This window comes from Polypterus senegalus, chromosome 8 (assembly GCF_016835505.1).
Source record: "Polypterus senegalus isolate Bchr_013 chromosome 8, ASM1683550v1, whole genome shotgun sequence".
Taxonomy (NCBI): Eukaryota; Metazoa; Chordata; class Cladistia; order Polypteriformes; family Polypteridae; genus Polypterus; species Polypterus senegalus.
In genome coordinates, this window is record NC_053161.1 from 142523228 (window position 1) to 142536407 (window position 13180).

Sequence of the window (13180 nt, forward strand, 5' to 3'; positions counted from 1 at the left end):
ATAAATCATCATATTTTCATGGAAGGACCTGATGATGATGGTCACGTAGACTTCTGGCTTTCAGTCCATCATTGTTGGAGCATCATGATGCTTTGAGTAGGTGGTGGTGGCACAGGCCGCCACCACAAAGAAACCGGAAAAAGAAACAGAAGAGAGAGTAGGGGTCAGTACGGATTTTAGAGCCACCATGAATAGTTATTATGAAGAATTGAACATACAGAGTATCAGGATTATGTTAAAGTGAAGTTATAAAAAGGCCATGTTAAAGTAATGTGTTTTCAGCAGTGTTTTAAAGTGCTCTACTGTATTTGCCTGGCGAATTCCTATTGGCAGGCTATTCCAGATTTTAGGTGCATAACAGCAGAAGGCCGCCTCACCACTTCTTTTAAGTTTAGCTTTTGGAATTATAAGGAGACACTCATTTGAAGATCTAAGGTTACGATTTGGAATATAACGTGTCAGGCATTCCGATATATAAGATGGAGCGAGATTATTTAAGGCTTTATAAACCATAAGCAGTATTTTAAAGTCAATCCTGAATGACACAGGCAACCAGTGTAGTGACATCAAAACTGGAGAAATGTGTTCGGATTTTCTTTTCCCAGTTAGGATTCTAGCAGCTGCATTCTGCACTCGTTGCAAATGATTTATGTCTTTTTGGGTAGTCCTGAGAGGAGTGCGTTACAGTAATCTAGTCTACTGAAAACAAAAGCGTGAATTAATTTCTCAGCATCTTTCAATGATATAAGAGGTCTAACTTTAGCTATGTTTCTTAAGTGAAAAATGCTGTCCTAGTGGTCTGATGAATATGCGATTTAAAATTCAGATTACAGTCAACGTTACCCCTAAATTTTTACTTCCGTCTTAACTTTTAATCCTAGTGCATTAAGTTTATTTCTGATAACCTCGCTGAATCCATTATTGCCAATTACCAAAATTTCAGTTTTCTCTTTATTTAGTTTGAGAAAATTACTATTCATCCATTCAGAAATACCAGTAAGACATTGTGTTAGTGTATCGAAAGAGTCGGAGTCATCAGGTGCTATAGATAAGTACAGCTGTGTGTCATCAGCATAGCTGTGGTAGCTCACGTTGTAACCTGAGATAATCTGACCTAACGGAAGCATATAGATTGAGAATAACAGCGGACCCAGGATAGAGCCTTGTGGAACACCATATCGGATATCATGTGTCTTTGAGATTTGATTACCACAACTCACAAAGAATTTTCTCCCTGCCAGGTAGGATTCAAACCAATTTAAGACACTGCCAGAGAGGCCCACCCATTGACTAAGGCGATTTCTAAGAATATTATGATCAATGGTGTCAAATGCAGCACTCAGATCTAAGAGGATGAGAACAGATAAATGGCCTCTGTCTGCATTTACCCAAGTCATTTACTACTTTAACAAGTGCAGTTTCTGTACTGTGATTTGTTCTGAAGCCTGACTGAAAAGTATCAAGAATAGCATGTTTATTTAGGTGGTCATTTAACTGCATAATGACTGCCTTCTCTAAATTTTACTTAAGAAGGGCAGGTTAGAAATGGGTCTAAAATTTTCAAAGGCAGAGGGGTCAAGATTATGTTTCTTAAGAAGGGGTTTAACTACAGCAGTCTTAAGACAGTCTGGAAAGACCCCGTATCTAATGACAATTTACTATGTCCAGAATATTGTCAATTAGACGCCTGATATTTCTTTGAAAAACCTGGTTGGTATTGGGTCAAGGACGAGGTGGAGGTTTCAGTTGAGAGATTATACTATGTAATTCAGGTAAATCTATCCTGGTGAAAGCATTTAATTTGTTTATAACGGAGTACCGGGCTTTGGAGGTTCTGCAGTGTTGGGGAGATATACTATGTTATCTCTAATATCATTAATTTTTGAGTGAAAAATACAGCAATGTTCTCACAGGTTTCACTGGAAGTATTCTGGGGCATTCCTTTGTGTTACCTGGGTTTAACAGACGGTCAATTGTTGAAAATAAGACTCTGGGATTACTAGCATTGTTATTTATAATATTAGAGAAATAGCAGCGCTCTCAAGACGGACAGTGTTATTGTATTCTGTTATTTTAACTTTTAATATTTCATAGTGGATAGTTAGTTTAGTTTTCCTCCATTTACGCTCAGCTCTACGACATGTTCTTTTTAAATCAGACACTCTTTGGGTCTTCCATGGAATAACAGTACTAGAGGATTTTTTAACTGTCTTTTCAGGTGCGACTATGTCAACAGCAGTTCTTACTTTAGAATTAAAGTTTTCCACTTTACTATTTACATTATCCTCGCTATTATAGCTGGCATTATAAACGGACTGATTGCTTAGAATAGTTGTAAGCTTTAAAGCTGCTGATGAGTCAAAGAAGCGTTTTTAACAAAATGCTTCTCATGAGCGTTTTCTATCTTTATTTCTATATTAAATAGTAGAAGGAAATGGTCTGATAGACCGATATCAGTGACCTGCTTTATATCAACTTTAAGTCCTTTAGTAATCACTAAGTCTAACGTATGACCTGCTTTATGTGTAGGCTGATTTACGAGCTGCCTCAAATCAAAAGAGTCCAGGAGGTTCATGAATTCCTTTACCTTTTGGTCACACTGATTGTCGACATGAAAGTTAAAGTCGCCGACTATTAAGAGTGCATCATAGTTTGTAACTAAAATTGACATTAAGTCAGAGAATTCCTCAAGGAAAGACGCGTTATATTTAGGAGGTCTATACACGGATAATACGAGAACGTGAGAATCTCCATGAATAACAACGGCGAGATACTCAAAGGACTTAAATTTACCAAAACTAACATCTTTACATTTTAATCGGCTCGAGTAAATGTTTGCCAAACCGCCCCTTTTCCCTGGCGGTCGCACGAGTAAAACTGTAATCCGGAGGCGCAGATTCGATTAAAACTGCCGCCCCATTGGAATTAAGCCATGTTTCATTTAGCGCAATAAAATCAATGTTTCTATCACTAATAAGATCGTTTATAAAAAATGTCTTGTTAGTTAAAGCTCTAACATTTAATAGTGCCATATTTAATGTTTCTGAAGGGCAGAGCTGAATTTTATGCGTGTTATCGGTAATCAGAACAAAAATCAAGTTATTTTTGTTAACGCTCTCTGTGTGTACTTTTTATGTAATCTACAATCCGTTTTTATAGTCTTAATGCAGTGTTGATCTGAAGTAGTAATTTCAATTAAATTATTGGTGTTTTTGCTGCACTGCCTAGATTTTTTACGTGCGTTAAGATTTGTTATTAGATTATTAATGATGTGCACTTTAACGGAAGACTCTGTTAAGCCATTATGTCCTATGAAACCAGTAGCATTACGTAAGGGGTTAGCAGTAGAAGTAGACAGTCAAGATAGACGAATTACCTTAGCGATGTTTTCGGAGAACTTACACACTACCCCATCTCAAACTGCATATTGCTTTGTATCCAACATGTTCACTAAATATTCTGATTACAAAAGCTCACCACTACTGTAAACCGCTCATCATAAGAAAAGGCTCATTCTTATAAACTTCTCATAATCACAACGTTCTCACTGACAGAAGTACACCCTGCACACTGTAGCAATTACCACAAACCCTCTCTGTTTAAACCATTGGCTGTTCAGAGCGCACTTTACTTCTATTGGCTATCAATCTAAAGTGCATTTCAGTTTTAAATTGCTCACCCTAACAAAATGGTTACAGAGTTTTAATCATAATGCAGTGTTATCTGCTTATTCATAACCAAAAAAGTGCTCTTGATTAAGACTTGTGATCTCTCAACTGGGTTTGCTTAAACTGTGAAGATTCAACTCTTCTTTCTTTCTTTTATATTGCTCTACTTTCCCCTATTGTATTATTAGTATGTAGCCTTAGAATGCCTAATCTCACAAACTTACCACTGTATATAACTTAACCCCACCTTCCCTTCTATATCTATAACCTCAGGCAATTAGACGTAGTAAAAAGACAAGCAGGAGTTAAGTTACACATAAAATAATGTATTACTGATAATTTTCATAAATAATAACAAAATGCAAAGTACATTTGAATATTGGCAACCATACAACCTGATAAAATGGTAATGGGTAACTCAGGTGGCACACAGACTTGTAGTTACTTAAAATGTCTTTAGTTAAGGCATTATTGGTGCTCAGCTTTCAGCCACATGTCTGTTCAATATGTCTGCTGAGCTGTGCTCTTCATTGTGTTGTCTTCATCAGTTCATGGTATGATAGTCTTCATCAGTTGTTAACAAGAGAAAGATACTTCTACATCATCACAGGTTAGCAAGAGAGATGCTTCTTTTCAGATGTTAGTAAGAGAGAGATTGTGAGTTTGAGCATGTAGATTTATAGATGTTCTGTCCAACCCCTACAGCCAATAGGACATCATGGTACTTAAAGGCCTCTGAGACAAGCCAATTCCAAATAGCCATACCTCAGACCAATAGGGGAAATAGAACATCTTAACACCTGCAACCCCCCCAAGACCATATGTTAAACTAACTTGGCTTTGTGTGAGGGATGAGAGAAAGACTTTAGCAAAGAAACATTCGCCAAACTGGTTTAAGACATATCCCCAAAATCCTGTTGGAAAATTACAAATAGACTCTGTCAGTAAAGGGGGTTTACACTAAATTACATTGCTTTGCCTAAATTATAAATAAAGACATACAAAACATTTATCAAGTTATATGTAAAATCTCACATCACAACATTACCCAAATCTACCTTTCCTTTACATGTAATGATGTTTTTCTGACGGTGTCCTTTAGGGTCCAAATTTTTATACCGTCAAACCTCCTCCCTATTTTACCTCGGTATACGGTATTACCGTGAATAATAAAAAAATTGTGACGTAAGGCTCAGACAGCGTCACCAAACTGTTGGCTTGTGCCTAAACCGTTCAGAAACTGAATATCAAACACTAATACTGAAACAATAACAAAATAACATGCAGAACAATATTAACAACTTTTATTAGCAACAAATAGCAGTTTATAAAAAAGTGCAAATACAACAGTCAAACAGAATTAAATTAACATAAACATCCAGAACAGTTTTTGTGCGGAGACGTGCACACAAATCAATTAAATTAAATCACACCGCCTGAACAACTTTTAATAACAAAGATGAGCAGCTTATAAAAAAGTGCAAATAGACCCACAACAGTCAACCAGAGTTGAATTAACATAAACATCATCCATATTATAAAAAGTATTGCAAAGCAATAGTCCTAAACAAAAACGTCTTCTTTCAAATATCGTTTTTAACGTAAACCAAATAAAAATACCTGAGTCGATTAAATAAAAATAAACACAGTGTGAATAGGAACGAATGGCAAATGGCATCAATCTATTCAAGATTTCTCGCTAGAAAAACCAGCATGTTTACTTTGTCCGGCTGTAACAGGGCACGTTGTGGACCGACAACTTTACCTGCGGTGCTGAAAACCCGCTCTGATGGTGTGCTTGTGGCACAGACGCACAGGTTCTTTAGTGCCACCTTCGACATCTGGGGAAAACGCCCGGCAGCATTTTTCCACCAGAGAAGTGGGTCCTCGTCTCCTTGAGTAACTGGCTCCAAACAGTAGGCTGTTATTTCAGCTCCGACTCTGTCCTCTACGGTGCCGATGCCGACGGGACCTGCCATTGCATCAGATTTTTTTTGCAGCATACTCCTCAGAGTCATCTTTTTTCGTGAGGGTGCAGGTTGCTCCTCTCCCTCTTCCACTCTGATGGCCACTGGACCTGCTGCCTCAAAGTCACAATCTCAGCCTGTAATTCAGCCTTGGTCTCAGCCAATGAGTTGTCATCCGTCTCATATCCTCCACGGTTACGAGGGCCGAGGAAAGTGCATTTTCGCAATATTTTGCGCACTGAATTGGATTCATACTTGGCCTCCAGCTTTTTTAGAATTCCAGTTTTGATTGACTTTGTTAGCTGGAGGTCATTTTCTGACGCAGCCAACACATTGTCCCTGCAGAGCTGTAGTATGGGGAGGATAAAGGAACTGGTCACATAATTTTCTCCTGACAAAATATCAGTGAAGTCACTGACTGGTTTCAGTGCTTCGTGAACAGCTTTCAAGACGTCCATGTCCTGCCAGGTCAGGGACAGTCTGCTCCTTCTGTCATCAGACAGGGGCGTGTCTGATCGCTTGGGCCTGCTCGAGGATTCGCTCCACCATTGCCAGTTTGGAGCCCCAGCAAGTTGCGCAGTCCTGCCGACGGATGGATGGATGAATTAATTAATGAATGATAAATAAACGAATGAATGAATAAATAGGCATAAATAAACAAATGAATGAATAAATAGGCCTAAATAAACGAAATTCATTTTATTTAGGCCAATTCATTCGTTAATAAACGAACGAATGAATAAATAGGCCTAAATAAACGAATGAATGCATAAATAAATAAGTCCATTAACGTATATTATTTCATTTGGTCAAATTTGCATGCACATTTATTTTAGGCTAAATAAGTCCCTTATGGCGCATCAAGCCTGCATTTACTTGATAAAAATACAGGAAAAAATTACAATTTAAAAAATGGTTTTCTATTTTAATATAGCCTACCTTTCAATATAATTTATGTGATGCAAAGCATATATATATATATATATATATGCCCCTTTTTTATATTTGAGCCCCTGCCCCTGAGGAACTCTCTGCACGTTTTATGCTTACCGTTATGAGACTATGTTTTCCACTTGCTTCTTGTGGAGTTCATGCTTACGTTGCCAGCTGTGTGAAAAGGCCCCGACAATATTACGACATAGTCAGAGGGCGCGCTCGGTTTTTTGCCTGTGGTCATGCAATCCATTTGTGACAGCCAAGTTTAGATTGTGACCGAAGCAGCATAGCCACGGCCAATGCAGGGACCTGATTGCGGCATGAATTTTGGCAGCGTTGTCAGTGGTTATGGCTGAAAGTGTTTTCTCGTCAAGTTGCCATTCCTGAAGTGCAGCTCTGAGCGCAGCAGCAAGATTGTCCACTGTATGACTCTCAGGAAAATATGTAGTTTGGAGGCATTTGGATTCAAGTTTCCTGTCAGGTGTAATAGTATGGACAGTCAGAGACATATATGGTGTCATGTTAACTGACGACCACATGTCAGTTGTTAAGGAATAACTGTCTGCCACTGACAGCAGCACTTGAACATTGTCTCTAACTTTACTATATAAATGTGGGACGGCAGTTTGTGAGAAATATTTCCGTCCAGGCAGCTCGTACTGGGCATCTAGGACCTTTACCATGTCCGTAAAGGACTTTTTTTCCACTGTGTGGAAAGAGACCATTTCCTTCGCCAAGTATTTTGTCACTGCATCAGAACAGGTTTTCCAACGGACACTGTCCCTTTTGTACTTTGTTGCTTTCCCGAAGGCCCCCATTATCGTCGGCTGCGTACTGGCGGTGGACCTAAATGTTGTTGGTCCTGCATCGGGAGGCGTTGAAACTGTTGCACTGAGTGAACTCGGGTCCATCCTCGCAGCAGTGAGTGGATGGTGGTTTCGTGTATGCGACCTTAGGTTCGAGGTATTTCCATCTCTCGCGGTCACCTTTTTGTTGCACAATTTGCAAATTGCCTCGTCCGTATTTACCGCCTCTCCCTTCTCGTTCGGCCGAAACCCGAAATAATTCCCCACCTCTCTCTTTCTCCTCCACGCTGTCACGTGATGACAACCACGCATCGCATACGCATTTTTAGGCATTAAATAAATTATATTTAATATTTAATCCTTGTCTCCTATATAAGTGCATTGTTTTTATGACGGTATAATGGTATTGAAACTGACACCGTTGCTATTTTTAGATCCCACGGGATACCATATTACCGTTTTACCGCCCAAGCCTAGTGTCCTTAATTAATGGTGTCAATGAGTTGAAAGAGTGGTCGGATAAGAAGTACTATTTTCTGAATATCGAACAAACAGAAATGTTATTTATTTGGGTAGAATGATAAACTCATTAGTTTAACTGAATCAGCACATAACATAGTTGCTATCTTTGAGACCAATGTATCTTTTAAACCAAAATCTGTTTGTTCCATCTTAAATATATTAGAAAAGTAAGACCGTTTCTAAATATGGAGGAAACTGAGAAATATTTTATGCATAATTTGTACTTGACTAATGCAGTTTTGTGGCTTTCAGTTAATTCAAAATGCTGCTGCAAGAATCATTAAAAATGGAAAGTACAAACACAATGGCCAAGTCCTGGAAGGCACTGGCTTCCAGTGAAGCTTAGAGCTGATTTCAAAATCCACCTTTTAACATATAAAGCCTTAAATGTCCGAGATCCTGCTTACCTATCTGAACTTATCATTACCATCCTGATTTGGCAGGAGAACAGGGAACTAATTTCTTGAACGAACTGGGAGATATGAGCAAAAGGCAAAACAAAGAAAATAAAAATAAACCAAAGCAACCCAAACCCAGGCAAGAAGCAAAATTCTAAGTCAAATAACAGGCAGTAAGTCGAAAACCAGACAAGAAGAGAAAAGTAAACACACGAGAAGTCAAAATGAAATTAAGGATTTTATCCACAGATTGAATAAGGCTCAGAGCATATTATGACCTATTATGCCATTTGCTGATTGAATCAAGGACATGACCCTGGAGACCAACCCTGGAAATGCGGGATGTGACCCAGACAACAGTATACAACATGACTTCTCTAAAAGGAAAAGGCTACAAAACATCAATATTCTTCTTTAATCATGACAATTACTTACAAACAAGTGTGCACATTTAGATCTCAAGATGCCTGCCTACATATGATTACAAGGATTTATAAAATAAAATAAAATAGTGGGAGGTCAAGATTTTAGTTACAGAGCCCCATACCTTTGGAATGATCTGCCTGCTAATGTAAGTGGTGCCCATTCAGTCTCAGCTCTTAAATCCAAGCTGAAGATTCACAACTTTAATCTAGCATACCCTGACTAGAGCTGCTGATTAGGTAAGCATACTGCATCTCTGTTTGTTAGTCATGTGTACAGAAATATAAGTAATACATTAATAGATTAAGATAATACAATAACTGAAGATAAGAAATTGACAGTGACATATTTAAGTCATCCTGGCGAGTTGATGAGGAAGGAGTGGTAAATGTTTTTGTGTTAGTGCTGTGTGAGAGATAATTAACATATCAATTTTGCCCCTAAACATTTTGTTTTTTAAGTTGCCGCTAAGGAGCCATGTAAGAATTTTTTTTTCATGTAGAGAGAATTTTTTTGCTTTTTTTTTATGTTTTTAAAAGGTAACTTTTCAGTGTTTGGAAAAGGTACATTTGTTCAGACTAGTAACATTTGTGGGGCACAGCACACGAGAAATCAGTTCCAGAAACAAGCATGTCCATAAATAAATAACCAATTTCATAGTAGCAAATAGTTAAGAATAACTGCATTTGCGTATTGGGAACAAGTTATGGTAAATAACAAATAAATGGTTAGAATGGTAAATAGCATTCATATAGTAAAACATTAGTGCTAGTAGAGAGCAAGGACATATGCGTGCCATGTGAGAGGTTGGGCATCAAACTAAAAGAAGTGGGAGTTCAGGGTATAGTTTGTAGATGGGTGCAGAATTAGCTAAAATACAGGAAGTAAAGGGTTATGGTATGAAGATCCTAATCAGAACTGGGTGGTGTCCCATAGTGGTCAGTGCTACTTTTTAATATATATAAATGACTTGAATAGAAATATAAATATCAAGCTGGTTAAGTTTACAGATGATACCAAGATAGGTGGATTGGCAGATAATCTACAATCCATTGAATCATTACAGAGGGACTTGGATAGCATAAAGGCTTCGGCAGATTTGTGGCAGATGAAATTTAATGTCAGTAAATGTAAAGTATTACACATAGGAGGTAAAAATGTTAGCCTTGAATATGCAATGGGAGATCTGAAAATTGAGAGTACACCTTATGAGAATAACTTGGGAGTCATGGTGGGCTTGCCATTATCAACTGCCAGACAGTATTCAGAAGCCATTAAGAAGGCTAACAGAATGTTATTTTATAGAGTACAAGTCCAAGGAGGTCATGCTGAAGTTTTATAATGCACTGGTGAGGCCTCATCTGGAGTACTGTCTGCAGTTATGGCCTCTGGGCTAGAAAAGAGACATAAAAGCACTAGAAAAAGTCCAGAGAAACGGGAGTAGGAGATTAAGAGGTGACATGATTGAAGTGTTTAAAATTATGAAGGGAATTAGTACATTGGATTGAAACTGTTACTTTAAAATGGGTTCATCAAGAACACAGGGATACATTTGTAAACTTGTTATGGTTTACTATCTCTCAGGATACTTCTGACTGTCATTTTTTTTTTTTTTGCCTCCATTTTCAACTTCCCATAGTGCACACCTTCAATAATGGACAGACATCACTGGGTCATATTTATGTTAATCAATTTCAAACTTCTTTGTGTTTATTACATCTTGCCTGAAGAAGGGGCCTGAGTTGCCTCAAAAGCTTGCATATTGTAATTTTTTTAGATAGCCAATACACGGGATCATTTTGCTTGACCTCTCACTACATTCACAACGGTTAACACGGTACAACACCCTAGTAATAAAGTTTGTAATTGCATTTACCTGTGAAGCTCTTACAGTGCTATAAGACTCCAGTACCTGAAAAATGCAATAACTGTATAAAAATGAACCGAATGAAATGCAGCATGACAATACAGTTAGCGCTGTTAAAGTCATTATATCTAAAGCCTACATTTTGTCTCTTTGTGTTTCTAGGCTCTACCCCCGGCACGCCAGTGCCCTAAATAACCTAGGGACCCTAACCAAAGATCCAGTGGAGGCAGAGCAATACTACCGTCAAGCTCTTCACATCAACCTGCAGCACAATCGGGCCCTGTTCAACCTTGGCAATCTGTTGAAGTAAGTTTAATTGTCATAAACTTTGATAACTTTTGTAAATGTATTTAGAGGGAGTTAGCAGTTACAGTAGGCAAGCAGGCTTTATGGCTTGAATGATCTGTTCTCATTTGTAAAACTCTGATGTTCTTATGTCAGCCCTGCAGGTATACAGCACTAATCAGTATGTCATCAAAGCAGCAACTGCTCTGGTGTTCATTAAAGAAAAACAAAAGAAAGGGAAATGCACGTTATGAGAGATATTAAGAGTGCATGCTGTATTATCAACAGCTTGCAATAGATGTTAAGAAGGGTTATTTAATTATCTTCTATTACATGTGTGATTTATTTTTGCATTATTCAATTAAATTTTAATTAATTACATTCCAATTTGTCTGACCCAAAATGTTGCACAGCATCTGCAGAATGTAAATGAACTGAGGATGAATTTGTTTGCATGCAGCTCCCCACTATTAATTAATTCCCATGTGCAATGGCTTCCAAACAGTAGCATGCAGTTGCCAGTGTCAGCTCAGCTGTGTTTAAACAGAGGACAGTATTCTTTGAAGAAAGAAATATTCTAGCAAGATTCCCAATTCGATTTTAATTTCTTATTACATAATCACATATGACCAAGAAAAATGCAAACATGCAGGCCCTAGAGCAGCTGTGCCATCTTAACTTGTCTGCACATCTCTGGCCTTGAACGTTTATCCAAGGGGTGCAAGGAGCTATATGGCCATGATGCCAGACTGATCTAGCATGACTTTGAAGCAGAGATTCGAATGATCAGGTGGATGTTTCATTGATGGAGAGGCATTTTCCTGTAGGGATTGTAGAGGCAATAATTTGTGCTGTGTTGATGAGGAACACGCTAAAACTGGACGGAGTGAGAAAAGGAGAATATGTGCTCAGTAAACTATAATGAAGGTGGAGGGAACAAACCAGGAAGGAGAAAGAAAAATGGACGAATATTTGTTAGATAACTTGAGAAGAACATATATGTCTTCCCCAAGGGTGCCCAAGACATTTAAAGGAAGTAAATATGGAAGGCAACTGAAATACCAGAGTAAAATTAGAACAGAAGATGTAATCAACTCATTAGTGTTATGGCCACTGTTTCTGGCAAAAAGTAATCTGTAAAATGTCACCATCAGAGAACTGCTGCGAGGAGTTGTGGAAAAATCATTGTCAGTTAACTGGCCAAAGTCAAAGACCACAAAATATAGCAACTAAGTTTGATAGTGACATTGTAAAAGGCAAATCAAAAATAGAAGTAAAAAAGACAAAAAGCTGGCTGTGGTCTTTTATGTTAGGTAAAGTGCCTAGAGGGGACTGGACAGTCTCGTGGCCTGGGACCCCTGCAGATTTTATTTTTTTCTCCAAAGTGATCAGTGCTTTTTCTTACAAACCAACTCAGCAGTGTCCCACATGAAGTACAGGGTTGTTTCCATAATAAATAAATAATCCATAGAAAAAAAAGTGTCCATGTGGAGTTTAAAAGCAATCCAATACAGTAAATAATCCTTTAAAATGAGGTTTAAAAGCAGGCAGGAATCTTCTTCAGAATGTACAGTCCCTGGTGCTTCCCTTTAAAACTGACTCTTCTCTGGCTTATCCTGATTGGACCCTGCAGCACAGACAGGCATCAACCAACACCCTTCACTCCAGGCCCTTGTCTCCTCCAACTGATCCAAGCTGTCCCATGGGGAGACATCGGAACCTGCTGTGCTCCGCGCTCACAGCACCCAGCAAAACCGTACCATCCTCCTACCAGTGCCTATCGCTGGCTGCAGAGGACACTCTTGAGCATGATGATCACTCCTGCTCCCAAATTATCCCTGAGCGTGCCAGCCACACACGCTCCTCCCTAGAGCACCATTCCCATCCGCCTGCTTCTCTCTTACTGCTGTTGCTCCTGCCAATCTTCATCCTTTCATTAACCTCCCTTCTTTCTCACCCTTGTGCTCCCATTTTATATGCTGGGGAGTGCGATCACCTGCTTACTGCCCCTGGCTGATAATGAGTCAATCAGACCGTCCATACGTGCCGGCAAAGCAACACACGATTGGTTGACTGACTGCCTTACGGTGGCACAGTTTTAGTGTTGGTACCTCACAATAAGGAGACCAAGTTTCACATGCTGGCTGCTCCCTACTTGGAGCTTGCATATTCTCTCTCTGTCCATGTGGCTTTCCTCCCAGTGCTCTAGTTTATCCCACAGCACAAAGACATGCAGGTTAGGTGGATCAGTGATGCTAAATTGGCCCTGTCCAGGAATTATTTGTGCCAGTGTTACTGCAATAGGCTC

At 38.8% G+C, this 13180-nt stretch overlaps 1 protein-coding gene across 4 annotated transcripts in view; it reads left to right on the plus strand.

Moving 5' to 3' along the window:
• tmtc1 (transmembrane O-mannosyltransferase targeting cadherins 1) overlaps nucleotides 1-13180 on the plus strand; it is a 570135-nt gene that overhangs the window by 485155 nt on the left and 71800 nt on the right. For all 4 annotated transcript variants that reach the window (XM_039761862.1, XM_039761863.1, XM_039761865.1 and 1 more), the window contains one exon: nucleotides 10750-10893. In XM_039761862.1, coding sequence (XP_039617796.1) covers nucleotides 10750-10893 — 144 coding nt within the window. The remainder of the gene's footprint in view (nucleotides 1-10749; nucleotides 10894-13180) is intronic.